Source organism: Varroa destructor, unplaced genomic scaffold (assembly GCF_002443255.2).
Source record: "Varroa destructor unplaced genomic scaffold, Vdes_3.0 BEIS01000005.1, whole genome shotgun sequence".
Taxonomy (NCBI): Eukaryota; Metazoa; Arthropoda; class Arachnida; order Mesostigmata; family Varroidae; genus Varroa; species Varroa destructor.
In genome coordinates this window covers 6,865,991-6,883,579 of record NW_019211458.1, presented here as the reverse complement: position 1 = coordinate 6,883,579, position 17,589 = coordinate 6,865,991, and the positions used below count along the sequence as shown (strand labels likewise).

The 17,589-nt window shown below is 38.1% G+C and overlaps 1 protein-coding gene and 2 long non-coding RNA genes across 10 annotated transcripts in view; 2 read left to right on the top strand and 1 right to left on the bottom strand.

Moving 5' to 3' along the window:
- The window catches only part of LOC147755223 (uncharacterized), a 29,870-nt gene extending 24,836 nt beyond the window's left edge, over nucleotides 1-5,034 (top strand). Inside the window, exon 3 of the long non-coding RNA XR_015328796.1 lies at nucleotides 4,890-5,034. This is a non-coding gene — a long non-coding RNA (uncharacterized LOC147755223). The remainder of the gene's footprint in view (nucleotides 1-4,889) is intronic.
- LOC111251477 (secretin receptor-like) overlaps nucleotides 1-17,589 on the top strand; it is a 112,434-nt gene that overhangs the window by 58,054 nt on the left and 36,791 nt on the right. For all 6 annotated transcript variants that reach the window (XR_015328793.1, XM_086990642.1, XM_086990639.1 and 3 more), the window contains exon 2: nucleotides 7,522-7,699. Coding sequence is in view for 5 of the 6 variants with exons in the window: in XM_086990642.1 (XP_086846768.1) it covers nucleotides 7,522-7,699 (178 nt within the window). In the remaining variant the exon portion in view is untranslated. The remainder of the gene's footprint in view (nucleotides 1-7,521; nucleotides 7,700-17,589) is intronic.
- Nucleotides 1-17,589, bottom strand: part of LOC111251479 (uncharacterized) — a 29,892-nt gene that overhangs the window by 6,101 nt on the left and 6,202 nt on the right. For 2 of the 3 annotated variants that reach the window (XR_002673802.2, XR_002673801.2), the window contains exon 3: nucleotides 10,720-10,855. This is a non-coding gene — a long non-coding RNA (uncharacterized LOC111251479). Of the gene's footprint in view, nucleotides 1-10,715; nucleotides 10,856-17,589 lie in introns of all 3 variants that reach the window. The other variant, XR_015328795.1, reaches the window with a different exon arrangement.

Here is a 17,589-nt window from a genome sequence, read left to right as displayed (position 1 = left end):
TTTAAAGCGATGCGTCAGCGATTTCCAATTCTTAGATATATATTATAGCTTAAGATACTTAACCTGTTTTTTTCTTTCGGTGTGTTGACTAAGTTGTCCGCTAAAGGTACATAGATCATTCGATTCCATGTGATGCAGTGGCAATAGTTATGCAGTCTCTTATGTAGAGACCAACAATTTAGTTCAAATGCTAGTCTACCTAACATAACTTATGCACCTTTATTGTATAAGGCCATTTCGTTAGGACAGATGCACTGTTTCCAGGTAAGTGTTTAGCGTTTTTTAATCGAAAAAAACAGCTGACTAATATCTTACGGGACATAACCTTCTTCGATCTCGCTTTTTGATAATGCATGGTAAAGTTTATAAGTGAAAGTGAAGCGTGGCACACTATTTATGGGAATATGCGCGCGAGTTTTCTGACATAGTACGCGCATTTATATCGTGTCTTGAAATATTCTACGTTGCTCGTTATCAAATGCTTCATTCGGGCTATAATTTGAGGAACGCTTGACGACCGGCATAAGAACTCAATCACATTGAGACTATAATACCTCGATGATATTTTATACAGTGTTAAACACAATTCCGGATACAATCGTAGACTGTGATCTAGCGATTGTCGCCTTGGTAGCATCCGTCCACCTACTACAATTATATCTGAACGTTACATAGGTGATTGTGGATGTAGTGGGAAGAAAGGTTTTCAACATCTTCTCTCTCTCATGAGGAATAGAAATGGTTACACGCTTTTTTTTGTGTAGTATGATAGAATGTTTAGTAAATTTACCAGCTTTAGGTGCGTTACTTACAAAAATAGTTAGTCGTTATTTAGGTAAGTGTAAACGCTATTGATTTGTACCTAAACCTGGTAAATATTCTATCGTATTGCTATATCTCCGTGTAGTCTCGTTCAGGTTAACACTACATAAAAGGAAGCGTGTAACCATTTTTATTGCTAATGAAACTCCCGCCCCCCTCGTTGTATCACCCCGATTCCAGCTTTTTTGATACCATGTTATTATTAAGATGTCTGATCATTCCGAAATCCTCATTTTATCCTGTATCCTTTTTTTCACTTGGTATGAAGAAATAGTATTGTTTAATGTGCGCTGTGTACTTAGTCTAGCAGTTTAGATCTTAGAAAATCTTAGAATTTATTTCAACATGAATGTCAAACAAAGCATGTACATGATGAGCGTTGCGTCCGTGCTAGAATATCTATAATGTAAAGGGTACGTGGACGATAGAACGAGGTGAAAGATAAAACTGTGAACTTGAAGCAGACTGGGAAATTGGTAGGGTATAGAGGTAGGATAGTGAGTTACGGACAATATGGTATATTTGGTGACGCTTGTTTTGGAATCATGGATGCATTTGTTACCATTTACTGATGAACGATTGTTACACTTGCGATTGATAACTAATTAGCAGTATGCCTATCGATACAAGCATGATATATTGCGTAAACAGTTTTTTAATTTGGTACTTAATCAATTAATTAACCTTCATGGAATAGAATTTTTTTTTCAAAATTAAGATGTTCTTTCTGTTGAATTCGTTTCCTCTGTGGCCTTTGTTTACAAATTTTTCGAAGACCAAAATATTTACCGGCTAAATTTTATCATCTATTACTAGCGTAGAAATAAAAATGATTCAGTTTCAAAGTTCGCAGGATCGGCTTGCAACAGCCTAGTAGATTTCACAAATTATCAGATATACAGCAGTGGTGGTGGTATTCATCTGTGAAATTTTTATAGCTCCAATTTTATTCATCAAAAAAAAAAAAAAAAAAACTTATTCATCAAGAATTTCTGGGAATTTCAATTGGATAAAGTTGCAGTTCGCAGGATTCTTAAACCGAACGTATTTAAACGTGAACAGGGCAAAAAGTAGTATCTTAAGATAGTTGATCTGCTGAGCGCGCGTGCGGTACTTAAGCACGCCGTCCAGGTTTTTAAATTGATGGAACTGAACGTTTTGCAGAAGGCCTTGGGGAGGGGAAGTGACAGCCGCTCCCGTGTGTTGATCGCTTGGATTAGTGGTTAAAGAAGGTGTCGTGACAATGCATGATATAATGAACGTACGCGCATACACTCACACATAGTTTTTCGTCGATCATCAACCCTGAGGTACTTTATATTAGCTTTAGGTTCAGGAGTTTGTTTGGACATTACTACGGATGCGCGTCGTTTCGTAGCTACGTAGCGTCCAAACGTGCGTTCCTTCGGCGTCGTTCATATACTCCTCACCGTTTATCAAAAAGACCTTTGCAGGAACATTTTTCGCGGACGTCGCGATTCGAACACACGAATTGTCCAAAGGTAGCTTTTAATGTGAGCCTCACCACTGCCAGCCAACAACAAAAGGCCTACTACTATAGGGACGACGGTGCGTAGACATAAGAAAGTAGAAGTGGACACTTTTAACACAACAAATAGTCGTCAACATATACCTGCCATTAATAGCGCGGTGGTGGTTGACTACTCATGAACGTTGCAAAAAGGCGTCGTAAGCTGCACCGCGCGACAGTTAGCGTTGAACTGGAACGAGAGCTCACGTATCCGCGCCAGAAAAGTATAGGGAGTGTCTTGCGCCACGAAGAAATTGCGCGCAGGGAACGAATTACAATCAGTGCTCGCGGTATTGACCAGTGTGGTATACATACGTGAAACGGAGAAAAGCTGTATACGTGTCCGATTCACTCGACTTAGAGATGCTTTGAATTTAACTTTCAAGCTAAAGAAAAAGATGTTATTAAAATTTAACAAAGATAAAAAGACAAACATAAAAAATTTAAGTACAAATAAAATAAAAAAGATTTTAGGCAACTACAAAAAGTAAGCTGCCTATGAGAAATGTGCGATATAAGGTTCCACCCGCGACGAAGCGTCGTATGGTCAAGACGTAGCGCATGCGTTGAATAACTGGTTAATTATATGAGATCGAAATGTTACCACGTTTGAAAGCCGGCGCTAAGTATGTCGCTGCAACAGAATTTGGGATGCGATATAGGGGACAGCATCGAATATTAAAAATGATAATTTGATTAAAATGTCTCAAAGATAGCGGGAATGTAGACGTAATGTCCTTGTTCCTGGGTAACTTTCGTAAACAACTTTCCTTGAGAACGTCTGGGAGAACCCTAAGAATATAGGGCTTTTCTAGGGATTTTGCTTGACACCTGTTTTCAAAAAAAGGATACTGGGCCTAAAAACAGGACATTTTCAAAGTATTTTTAGTACAATATGCTTTCTAAAAATGCATGTCTCGTGTAATAGTCCGTCTTAGGCAAACTTTTCGAAATACTTAAATTTAACATTTACATTAAATTCATTGCTCCGTTGGTTGTCAAATAGTAACTTGTGTCTATTCAAAAGTTCGTATAACACAATATAAAATCTCCATGAATTTTCTCTAGCAAGTACTTCTTAAGTAAAATAGCACTACTCTTAATAAATCTCTAAGAAAAAAATCGACCTCTTAAAAGAGGCAGAAAATTTTTTCGAAATTATTCTTATTGATATGTACATATCAGCACATAACATGAACAAGTCAACTTGTACCTTATATATCGACGGTTTTCATGTTAAAGCTTATATCGGGACAAAATTTATGATGAAACGTCCAACAAACATGTACTATGCCACATCATTTATTGAAGATTTAACAAAAGAGAAAAAAGATAAGGAAAATCCTTCTTGGGATCAAGAAACTAGTATTAATGCATTTGCTAATGTAGCGGAAAATCATAACACTGGTTGAATCACTTTGTTGCTCTATTGGGGCCAATTTCGCGCAGATGAGCAGGTCATTTCGCCGCCGAGGCATGATGATGGTATCAAGGTCTATACCTGGTATGCCGACGAAAAAAAGCTAATTTTCTCGAACCAGTTCGAAACATATACACTTTTCAAATATTGGAATGCTTTGGGTCCAGTCTATCATTTAGTAGTTCCTTGATGTAATATTGGCTTTAAAAGCTAATGTTGCGCGTTCATTCATGTCCTGAAGATTTAAAACTAGAATTGTGGTAAAAACGGTTTACCTGACGTATAATTTAGCCTTCTTTATTTGAACGTAGTTTGTTGCCGGTATATTCCTACAGTATAAAAAATAAGCGAATAGAAGGAATCACAAAAGCAATAGCTCTAGCGACAACCAATGTCTAAAAAGTGCGCTGTATGAGTACACGCCGTTTATAGGCCCACGGAACGGCGATTGTTTAATTCGCGTCAACGAGTCGGGCTATAAGATCAAAAGATTTTTCTATAACGGAAGCTACCATATGCTTCGGTAGGTAAGTATAGTTTCATTAAGCTGTTCATCAGCTGAACACGTACAAGGGTCTGCCTTCACGCTGATAGCATTTTAACGACGTTACATCATCGTAGACCGTTGTATCTAAATATCCATGAAACAGAATAAGTGAAGTTAATTCTTACTAATGGAAAGATTTTCATTAGAGCTTCTGGTAATCGAAGAGATGTCACCGATTCCAAGTTTTAGGCGGAAACGGACATCCTTGCTCACTTATAAAAAAAAATTGGCTCTTCTGCTTGATTTAATCGTCGTAGTATTTACAAAAACAGGAAAAAATGCGAAAGTAATATCACGCGATTTGTTCGCGCAATCACATGGATCTTGGCGTTAGTAGTAGGTGTTGAATCCTTGTTCTTGCCATGCAGATAGAGTAACAGACGTCTAATTGGTACAACGCTTTGACATTTAAGCGAGAAGCTAAACAAATGCGTCCTATTAGTTTAACAATTAACTGCACACAAATGCAGTCTATATTGAGCGGCAATGGAATCTACTTGTGCCTGAGTTTTGGTGAAGACGGCTATTTCTAAGTAAAAAAATGAGAAACAAATTACATATATTTCCAGGAGATCCTGACCTCTGCAACCAGTATTCCAGCGGCAATTGACAGCCGTCCGGTAATAACACTATTAGCTAAATCTCTAATAGTCTAGAGTCCTGTCTTTGCGGATTTATTTTATGGCTACCGAACTTCATTCACACACACACTCTGACCGCGACAGAAAAGCAGCTGACCGCTATTCCACCAGAAACCTCGACAATGACTTATTCGAACAGAGGCTTTTATCAACACTCAATACTAATGGCTTCCATAAAGTTCGTCTACGGATGTCTGTAGCAAACTGGCCGGTCACACCAGTTGACGACCTATACATCCAGAATGATCAGCTTTACTCTCGCTTTGACCATTATATAAGGCTATTGCTTCATTCAGCGAGGAAAGATTGACCTTAGGCAACATTCATGCATCAGCAATCAACTGTTTTACGTCAACAATACAAACGAACGATCTTCCTTTCATACGGGCGAGAATTTTATCTAGGCTAGGACAAGGGTTACAGGGTGGAGTCATAAGAGTCATTATTTTTTGACGGCTTATATATCGTGTGCTAACTTCAATCCTTACAGACAGTCACGACGCAGACATACCCAGTGCACAGTGACAGGAAAGGTGTACACAAATAGTACTTTCACCCATCATACACTTGTGTATAATTTTCCCGAGCTGCTATAACGCATCGATTAAAAAAGGTCCCTAATAAAACGAACTCACAAATATTTGCTTTGATCATTAACTCACTATAAAAAGTTTTTCTTTTCAATCATAGCTCTTGTCTGGGAGAAATGACATTTACCACCTGAAGCCCACTATTTACCTTCAGTTCAAGATAAGTATCAAGTATTAGATGAGTTTACTGTGGAACAGATGTGCAACGGGTTAGGTCTCAATAGATATATGATAGTTTCTGTATTTATGTGTACGAGCTTTTGGATCAAAAAATGGTGTTTAGATAAAAACAAAAAGGTGAAGGAACTACGTTTTCCTATGAGAACTGGCCCTTACTGCAGTGTCAGATATGCAACCGTATGCCCAAGAGTGTTGTCTTTCATTAAACAGAACAACCGAATATCATGGAGTGGCAAATTCATAACATAGGTTTTCAGTGCTGTAATATTGCCTCCGAGAGGCCTTGAAGGGGCTTTAAGCTCTAATGAAGACAATAGAACAGGACTTTGAACGTTTAGCCTAGCTTATAACTGTTATATCTTGATTATCACAACATTTGACTAATTTTATAGCATACAAAGGCTATATACGGATAAAAATAAAGTAACGAGAAACATGTTGTCAATGTTAACACTTATTGGTAACAAACTACAGTACGCAACAAGCGATAATCAGAAAGTAAGCTCAGGTGGTCTGAGAGACTATCAAACCAAAAAGAGAAACTGCCCTTTGAATGATCTCGGGTCAATATTTGGTCAGGAGAGCTTTCAGGAGAGTAGCTAGGAGGAGAATCCAATAGATTCCAAAAGAATAAACCGATTATGCCAGGGCTTATAGTAATGGATCCTTACCCGCAATTTAGGTCCTTAATCTATTCAAACCTTCGACCACATTTGGCGTTTGCGCACCCTGACACCTAAAGTCGAAGGTGAAAAACATATGTACTAACTTCGAAACGACCAGAGATAGAAGGTAACGCAATATGACGAGGAACAATCATCAGGAATTGAGCTCTAACAGATGCTATAAATTTTGTATCACGCCATATCTATGTATATATAGCCTTTTCTTGGCAGTGGAGTTTACTACGGCGCTTCCCGCAGTTATCTCGGGCTACGCTTTCCATTTTTCATCTTAAATAAAAAAAAAAATCATCTAAAATAACATCTTTTTCCTAGCGATTTTTATGAATTGTGTATACGGTCGCTCACGTAACCGGGCATCGAAATGCTTTTAACACTAAGCTCGTGCATGACTAGCTGCTCAGCCCAGATTCCGTATGTTGAATAAGGTGTCGGTACATAAAAAAAAATTAGGGAAAGGATTAGGGCACAAAACAGGTTGAGATATTATAGGTAAGTAAGTAGAAGCCCTTTACGATTTCACTACATAGAAGAAATTATGTTTTTAATTTTTCGCAGGAGTGATAGGGACGTGACAGCTGTTAACTCTAATGGTGATAGAAACTCAGAAGGGCGTTTAAATACTTTCCGCAAAGAAAACGAGTTCCTATGGATCTGTGAAAAGATGCAGCAATAACAAGTTGTCTGCCGCCACCACTGTCATGTGCAGAGTCTTCCATAGAATAATTTTGTCCAGGAAAATCAATCTTTTGCGAAAGTCAAAACTTCAGAGAGAGGCGGACAACTCGAAATTTTAAGTGCTACGTATACTGCAAAGTGCGATACCCTAGCAAAAGTCCTGTTTTTACTTGCGCCGCTTTTCAAATCCATATATATATATATATATATATATATATATATATATATATATATATATATACGTACAGAACCAAGTATAGTAAAATAAATAATCTGACCGTATAGGATCGCATAATCGATAAAATGAAATTGAGATAAAACTTGAATCGAACAAACATTGAAGCTTGTTTACGGTTTCTTTGAGGACAGTCAATTGATTGGTATACGCACTACCATGCATTTTTAACATTGTCCATGATCGTGTTTCAGGCGGATTTTCTCCTTACGCTATCGTCTTCGCCATCGTTTCAGTGGTGCAATGCAACTGAAGTGTTGTCAGGGGGGTGCCCAGCCCATTTCGATGGTACGCTTTGTTGGAGTCCAACGCCATCAGGGGAAACCCTCAACCTCTCTTGTCCGGGTGACTTACCACACTATAGTACACACAGTAAGTTTTTTCTACGGCCTGAATGACCGACAAAAAATTATCAGTATTTCTGAAATCTATCAATATCATCTAACTCAATTCTCGGAATATTCAGCCTGAACTCTCCATAAGCGTCAATTTTCTGGTCAACCGGCACCGTTGAGAAAAATGATGCGGCGCAATCTTTTTTTCAAATCTAAAAGTATTTTATCCGTCTCGTATAAATCGAAGATTCAATACCGCGACTGAAGCGCGGTGGTTTTGTGCCGCCTGCTCTCTCTGAGCCCGTTTATCCTTCAATAATAGCAGTAACCTATACGCCCTTGTTATTCTTCATGGTTCGTATGCCATTTTTTATACCTCATGAAGGATTCGAAATGTGCCATACTCTCTGTTATTTATTGGGAACCGATACGCCACATATCTCTGTCGCTTGTAACATATGTTGGCCATAGATTCTATGTAAATGCGGATACAGATTTTCTAGGCTACAGGTCGATGAGCGCCCCCATCTTTCGCTCTCTTCCTCGCCCTTGTTTTGAACAAATGTTTAAAGTGGCTATTTCTGCACGCATGCGTCGATTTGAAATAATGCCGCCGAAGGTCGTACATGTAACGTATACTTATCTGGTTACGGAGTGAATTTAACTTCGTAACAAAGGCAGTTTTGGATTTTTTCAGTGAAAATAATTTCAAGCCGATAAGCCGATCATGAATAACACACACAACTAGCAAGCTAAACAACGGTAAAAACAGAATAAGCGGCAGAAAATGTTGCTAGCATTAAAAAAAAACGACCGTTCCTTAACACATGTGTTTATAACAGCTTATTATTATTATTATGAGCTATATAGTGGGAAAAGTCACCATAAATTATAGCAGGATGCTTCACATTTGTCGCCAACGTTGTTGTCCACAACGGTGTTGTAATGCGCTCTGATCAAAAACATTACTAGCACGTTAATTTCTATCTAAATGTGTATACGATACAAGTATTCCAAACGTCTGAGTGGAAAAAACTATTACGAATATTTTGAAAGCATACCAAAAATGCGAAAAGGATCTGAAATAAGGAAATTTGCGAAAGGAGTAACTACTTGCAGACAGATGTCATATCGCGTTTGTGAGAATATATTTCACGTAAAATACAAAGAGATCTAACGTCAAAATTTTCGGTTAACGTCTAGCTTAGTAATAGGTAATGAAACAATTTAGCACCGACGTGGCCTATATATAAATAACAACAGATACTTAATTACTAATAATGATTTATGGCTGGCGTGGTGTTGCATTTTGTTCCGCTGCAGCTCCTACAATTTCTCCTGCCTTTTCTTAACTACGCCTATAATCCTATAGTACTCTACAAGGTAAGCATGGACAGGAGCGCAGTCAATTGCATCGATGCTACCTACTCGTCGAAAGGTCACTTCCGAATAAGGGCAGACGGTCAGTGATCTATATGCATGTCTATTCGGGGCGTCAGAAAGCTCATCACCGCTTCGTTTGCTGATCCTGGTATTTCCCGATAGTTCGTCCTGGATCTCACTGTGGTAATCGTCAATGGGACCTTACTGACAACCGTATAATTTACACTGTTGTTGATATGTGGGCAAACCCTAACTTGCAAGTTTAGCTAAGTCTACCTCGTGTGCGAATAACTGACCAAATATCAACTAACTGAACAAGGAGTCACTATTTTGAGTATTAATAAAAGAAGTTATTATTTTGAGACTTCAGCGTTTCAGTTGTTTCAAGTCTTAACTTAAAAAGAAAAGAAGTTATTCATACGATCCGAAAATATTTTAAGCTGATGAGTATATACGTTGCTGTAGAAAACAAAAAAAGAAAAAACGAGAGCACCATGCCAAACTTGTCTCCAAAAACAATTTGCCTTTCGGGTTTTACATTGGTACTCAAGCCGTTACGTTTTACGTCAGACGGCTGGCTCTCAGCACGAAGCGACATATGTCTGCGCTTCAATTTAAAGCTCTAATTACATGTTCCTCAACTTAACAGACGTTATCTACGACACAATAACGGAAACTAAATTCAACAGAATTGGCAAAACGCTATCTCGGTGGTTTGTAGTCGAGAGCACCAGAATTCTAGGTGAAAGGAATTATGAGCGCTGTTGTTCCTCACATTTTTATGATGCAGCGTCGAGGCACCTGATAGTCTTCGGAAAAGAGCATAAAGCAAGCTTCGCTAAAATGAACTCTGTTATCGGTGATCCTCAATTTCTGCCCTTGGCTCCCATGTGAAACCTTGTGATCTCGAATTATTATGGAACATGTTCGATAACAGAGCAGATCATTTTCACAGCTTGTATAAACGAATGTATATATATATATATATATATGTATATATATATATATATATATATGTGTGTGTGTGTGTGTGTGTAGAACCTGATATGAACAAAGAAACACTATATTCATGGATTCTTATTGCCAGTAAATCAAATGTGGGGCCGTGCATTGTAAAGCTCGTAAACTGAATTGCCATTTTTTCCATCGATTATCGTATGCATGTACAGCGAGTCGGTGTTAGACAACAACTGCTCCGAACGATGGAGGACGTGGTTGGCTGCGGCTTCATTGACTGTGACGAGGTGCAATCTAGTATACAGCCAAATAACCAAACTAAGCAGTTCAGATGAGAGACTGAGACACTTAATCACTATTAAAAATGCTAGGTTCATCTAGTAGAACCAATTATCGAAGCGGAAAAACACGCCTTTCGTATCAACACTTCAGTGGTGGTAATCACATCAGGGTGCGGGACTGCAACTTTAACCGAAGAAGGTTCGCTAATATGCATAGATTTTTATTGGATTTACGAAGCACTTATTGTAGGCCTCATTCAACGAGCGTGAAAATGGCGATGTGCTTTTTTCCAGACACGAACGACTTTCTTTAACTCGGTGATGGCACAACAATAGCGTTATTTTGATTGCCTTTCTTTTGGTTTACTTGAAAGGATAAGGTTATCTGAGTACAAATTGTACCCTTCGAGAAATGATCCGCCGGTAACGTACCTACCTACTAAGCTCGAGGATACGTGAAGTCGTTTAGGCTCGAAATCCATTGTAGATATCCTTCATTTTGGAGCAACGCCTAACTGCTGTACCAGACGTGAAACTCGAAATATTTTGTCAGACTCCATCTGTTTGAGAGCCTGTAAAAGATTTAAATTTCGTTATATAATTACGTGTTACCGTATCGATTATGCTATTATTTGAAGCTAACAAGGTCGGTATATACATCTATGGAAATTATTTTGAAAAAAAGCATTTTGCTAGGCCTGAATAGGCCTGAATGAAACGTATGAGTAGAAACGACTGATTCGTTATTGTAATTTATTTAGTTTTTTTCACGTTTTCGTTTGCACATATCGCAACAGTATCACTGCAGCAAACTTTAGTATGATTCGTGGAGGAGTTGATGATATGTCTATACTATATCAACGTTCGTCGGCTCGAAGGCTTCTATATGTTAACTCTATTTTCTAGGTCAGGCGATCCAAAACTTCAAAGGCGACAGTTGAATCCAGCCACCTGCTAGAAACTTATGTAGGTCCTTGTACTTACTATGCGACACATTTCACTGCAGAAACAGGTAACAGGAACAATGCCACTTGTAAAATACTGGACAATTCTTGCAGTTCTCAGCTATAGTTAACGACTTGTCTATTTTGAGTTACCCAATGGCGTTATGCGCAGTACAATGGTCATATATTTTACCTCACTGTTGCCACGTAATATAAATATATATATATATATATATATATATATCACTGAGGTGTAACTGAGTCCTGCGATAGGTTACTTCGCGTCACATTTCTGAAATACTGTGAAGCATTTTACTCATCACAAGTATAAATTATAACAATAAACAAGTATAGGAACAAGTATAAATTGATATGGTCTATCGTCGCGTCCGCGTCAGCACGGCAGATCGTGTAAAATCAATAGTAGGAACGAAGTTACCAGCAGTAAGAAAACAGCCAATCATCAATAAACGGACAATGCCGTGAACGTGAAAAATCCTTAAGACAGGCAATGCGGGCCCAGGTTGGGTAATCGGCGTGTCTTCGATGTGACAATGGAACAGAATTGACGATGACAACGAGAATAGACAATGGAATCGATCTATTGCTTGCTTGTATTTCGATATATTGAAATTTCAGGATCTACATACTGCCTGCGACAAATGTAAGCTCAACAAAGAAAAATCTGCTAACAAGCACTAAGGTATCATCGCGACTGTTAGGAAGCCGCCAGCCATGAAGAACCACGCATTTACAGATGCTTTTTTTGTACATGCGATATTCGACAGCGTTGAATCACTACGAGCTGTTCCAGGGGAGCCAATAATCATCGGTTTGATCAGATCAAGCTTGGCCATTGTTATGCGTACAGTCAAAACGGTCCTAATACATTAATCATTAAAATCATCATCACATTAAAATGAATTAACATTACACGAATTTAGGAGAAGATGTTGTAAGAGTCGATACAAACATAGACCAACGTGTACCCGTAAAATCCAACGCATTTATCGTTGTCAATATTGCTGAGCCTGTAAGGCCTCACATCACCTCACATCGTATACCGATAGAGCAGTCATCTTCATTCTAATTATTTGCGTACAGTATATATATGTATATATACATTTTTTTTCCTACACCTCTATCTTCAGGGTATAGAAGATTAAATTTTAATATAATCGGGGCACGAAGCTTCATCGCTCCTCTGGATCTAGATGCATTATAAGACCGACTTTCAGTATTATAGAGATTGACTTCACACGCAAAAATCCTCGATATAAAAGGCCCTAGCTTCTCATTAAACTAAGTTAGACAAACAAACTTCAAAGGGGCCTGTGACAGACTATGCCGGACTGAAGCAAAATGAACAGACATTATATCAAATAAGCATGGCCGCAAAGACTAACGCTTGTAACAACGCAAAACATCTTTTTAAGAGATCTGCCTTAGTAAACAATATCCCTAATATGGCCAATCAGCCCGTAGTATATTATATGGGCTCTACTTTTCGCATAATAACTAAAATCAGAGCATAAGGCTACGTCGGGGTTGTGAAGACGTTTCAATTTACGGATACGTTGATGACAGTCGTTTATTAAAAGCGTTCTTTTTATAATAGCCAAAAATTGTCTGTAACTTATCGAGAGGTCTATAGTGAAATTTAATCAATTGGAATAAATTTCACCGATCTGTTGTTTCTGACAGCCTTTGTTTCAATTAGAAAAAAACTTTAATTATACTATTTGTAAAGCTCGTGTTAATATATATATATATATAACTATCTAAAATGTAATAGCACTAAGGCTAAACGAAATCACATAACCTATATATAATCATAATAAGAAAATTGGTACTTGTATCGAATATATGATGGTATTTTAAGGCTGACAAGCAAACTTGTAAGGGGTATCTGGAATCGTGGGCTCGTGAAAGGATTGTGGGGAAGTAGTAGGCAATAGAGAAGCGGGCTTTTTGAGTAATGGACTATCAAGCATTTTGTTTTGAAACAAGGGTTTAATTTGAAAAGTTTTTGTTACAAATATAAATGTTTTCATCGATAATTTATTATGTAATGTTGATAAGCTTAATCATGGCTAACCAATCGCTTGGTAATGATACCAACGGACTAATCCGCAGCTTTCACATTGGTATCATTGGTTCAGTATTAAGACAATGCGCGAAGGTCAGAACTAGGAATTGTGATGTCGAAACCTTCCGCAGGGTTTATATCTGAGCTACATAATATTATTTTTAATATTTAACTTGTTCGGGTCATAGAAAAGCTTTTGAGACTAATTTAGTGAATGTTTTTTAGTTTTTAATTTGGCTACCGGAATAACAACACATTCCTTGATTTGCCTAAGCAGAGTAATTAAATGTTTTTTTAGACTTTTTAGAAACCTAGTTATCGTTATAGAAACATTAGATGATAAATAAAAAGCAATATTAGCTAAAATATGGCACAAACGGGTAAAAGGAGACCTGCAGTGTCTAAGCTTAAAAAGGGCGTTTGGTCTTTTATGCCCTAGAAAAATGATTTATCAAGCGTACGAAAACAAATAAGAAAGCCAATATATTAGCTTGTTGACTTCATAAACATCCTCCATACAACTATGCTAAATAATGTTGCTATTCCAAAACATGCTGTTATACGCCTGTTTTTTTAAATTAATTATTCTTATATTAAACAATTTGTTTTTTAGTTATTTAAAGTTATTAAAAAGTTTATTTAGTTTGTTTAGTTCTTTTAGGGTAAATTTTACCGTAACCATATTACGATTAGTAATACTTCGAAGTTACTTTACCGAGAACCTCAAGATGTTTGGAGCTATAACGCTACGCATTATAAAGTATTGCCTAACAGAATAACTGGTTCAACTTTATTGACGAGATTTTAAAGTTAACCTTCCGTTCTCGTCACAGGATTGTTGCTACTTTGCAGTTATAACTCAAATCCTATAATAAATGGAATTTTATTAATAACTATTTTTACAATTTTGCCGGGATCAATACACTAATCACTGAATTGCGTGTTGTGATTATAATATTCTACCTTCAATCTAAAATGTGTTTCATATTTTTTTTTAGTTTGTGTACACAATATATGTGTCGTATGTTTGTTAGTACCGATCACCAAGACCGGTACGATTCTTCCGAGCATAAAGCTAATGATTTTATATACTTACTAAGACTAAGGATTACGTTGTTTCCGAAATCGCCGTACAGATCACACAACGTCCATCCTTCAAGGACACCCTACACAAATCAGCGGCCTACAAAATGAGGCTTCTCGTCATCCCAATGTACATCTTGATGTATCTACCTGGCCATATTTGTAATGATACGGGGTGCTTGTTCTGCTCAATACGCTTTTTGTCGCAGGGCGGATTTGCAGGCCCGTTTTCGACTTCCTTCTCCCGCAGTGTACACTTTTTCGGATGTTATGCAAGGACACACCTAGCTCATCTAAGTGAGACCGCTAGACAGTCGCAAATTCGCTGAACGTTACGCTAGCCTTCCTGAAGCGGCAAAAAACTAGAACTGACTTCCTCCGGATGAGTGCTCGTACAGCTTTTCCATGTTTACCTTGCACTGATGTTTAAATTAATCCAAGAATGGCCGCAGCTTGCCAATAACTACGGGCCCGCCGGACAACTTGGTTCAGAGGTCACTTCCGCCCGTGTTTATCAGGGCATAACTCAGGCTTCCTCCCAACCGAACCCAATCGGAAAAAAATTGCGATCTGTTGGCCGTTCGAGCAACTTTTGTGCCATATAATATATAGCCACCCCACCGCTATTATCCAAATGAAACAAACTAGTTTTGCCATATAGTCGATCGACAACGACGACTACTTTATGGCCGCTTGCTTTGCGCTTAGATAGCGACACAGGTTTGATATTTTAATCCTATATATATGTGTATATAAGGTAAAAATATTATGAATAAATACACATCTAAGGCTAAATATTTCTCCATTTAATAGGAAAGAGTATAAAGTTATTTTTTTTAATTTATATGAAGCAACGTGTCAATTGAATGGACAAAATGAACTTTTTATGTTTTTAAAATTGTTTTCGGAAGAAGAACAACGGTTTTCTCATAGATGAAACAGTATCTTCAGTAAATGTATCACATGCACGAATGGTGTAAGAGCCTTTTCTGTTGATCAGTGATAATATATACGTACTAGTATTTCAAGATGTCCAATTCGCTGACAATAGCATACTAATGGTAAAAGTAAAGAAACTAAATTTCTTCGTGCGTAATTACCACTTCGAAGAAAAAAATCCTTAACGTCTATGGTTTTCTACCGCATTGCCAAGACTGCACAATATCCGCATCGACAAATTTATCATATGGATATACGATATATGTATATCCATATATATAATGAATTAAATGTATAAACATACGACCAGTGATAGGTGCTATGCCATAGACGCACGTTTGAAGCAAATGGTATTCGTTATTCTCGTTTGTTGCGAAGGACCAACTGCGTGCCTTGACCTCGTGCCTGGTTGTATATGGGGTGAAACAGCGTTTGCTGCTTGTGAATTGAAACTGTCACAAGCGGAGCCCTATAGAAATGGGATGCAGCCCAGAACTGGGTATTAAGCAACTGTCTATTGCGGGCGGTAAGGGGAGCAATACCACGTTTTTCTTAGCGCTGTGAAAAAAGTTAGAACTGCTGAAATTGCGAACAGTTTTGCGTCAACGTAGATCCGCTAGCATCGTATATTTAATGTACCTACCTCAAGGCGTTACATTAGCAGTATACCCTATCCAATGCACAACGATTCTCCAACATCGTACTATGCCCAAAGAATAAATTGTGTACGAACTTGGAAAGCGACTCAAAAGTAAACGCGCAAGACAGATGCCCAGGGAAATATTAAACGATACTTTTTTGCTATTGCACGATAAGTTTTTCGTGTCGCAGGCTTAAAACACAGCGTTTGCACGTACAACCAGCTTTGACAAAGACACGGGAAGAACAAATAAGCCTTCCTTCTAGAATCGCAACGCAGTATACCATTTTGCTGCTTCAAATATATTCCAATTTAGACGACACATGCCTTTCTACGAAAGCAGACCTCTGAAAAATAGTTCTGCCTGAGGGAAAGAACGAAGCTACTGCAACCGTTCGCTCAATTGGCAGCCAATGCAAATACGGAGCTTATATTAACGAGTACATGTGTTGGAAGCCAAAGCTCCGATCACAAAAGAAGTATATAAACGCTGTTAATCTCGACCCGCATCGCTACTATTCGCTATTTCTCTAAAATAGCAAATGCTGGATAACCACGAGACTCAATACAGTCTCCAATACCACCAAGTTGGCTTCGAGAAACGACGCTTAGATCGTCCTTCATGCTACTACAAGCTTCAGCTATAACAGTCCTTTAGCCATTCAAGCCTGAATCGGTACGGCTAAACTGAACCACCCACTGTAGGAAAATCACAATCTATAATACAGCCTAATTGTTAAGAGGCATTGTTGTGAAACATCAGTTACCACGAAAAATGCTATTACAGGGCTTTGGTTTTTTGTTCGTCGAATATATTCACAGAATATTCTTCCTTCGGTAGCAAAGGATCATAATTAGCCGGGGCCGTCGGACCACCGCTTATCCTCGAAAATGGAAGCATCGTAGCCAATTTCCGCCCTCTCAACAGGAGAAAGACCAGGCTCATTATCCGTTATTCTAGCAAGGACAATTTTTCCGACGGAATTGACAATTATTATATATGCCAAATAAATGTGCCGCTCATTTGTACGTTGTAGCAAAAATGGTAGAAGAGCGCATCGCTGTTACAACTAATAGCCTGCCAGAGTTTGGCGCAGCTGCCAGGTGCGGTACCATGCATATATGTATATATTGGGTGGTCGAAGAACTATTGATGACTGAGAGCATTAGTTCAAGAAGCTAAATCTAAAGCACCTATTTATATCTTAAAACAATACTATTAAACTTCCAATTTAGTTGATAACCTTCTGTCATCAAGCAAACGTAATAAAATTCGACCGTTTCTACAACTTCCAGGCGATAGGGTTATGACAATTGTTTTTTGCATCGCTATATTGAAACTAAATGAACTTCATTACGGAAGTTCTCTGAAAAGTCTTAAACTGACAATCATTTTATGGTGCAACATCCGGACTATACAGCGGATGTATTGAAACTCGCCATGCAGTTAAGCCGTCTGGAATTGGCCTGACTGAAGACAATGACCCTTCTATTCACAGGTTTCGTTCAACGGTTTGTTGTAACATTATTAGTTGTTAACAACAGAAGCTTGAGTCGATTTAGGCAGGTGGCAGCAGTTCGTGATGTACGATAGTACTTTTCTCAGCGTTA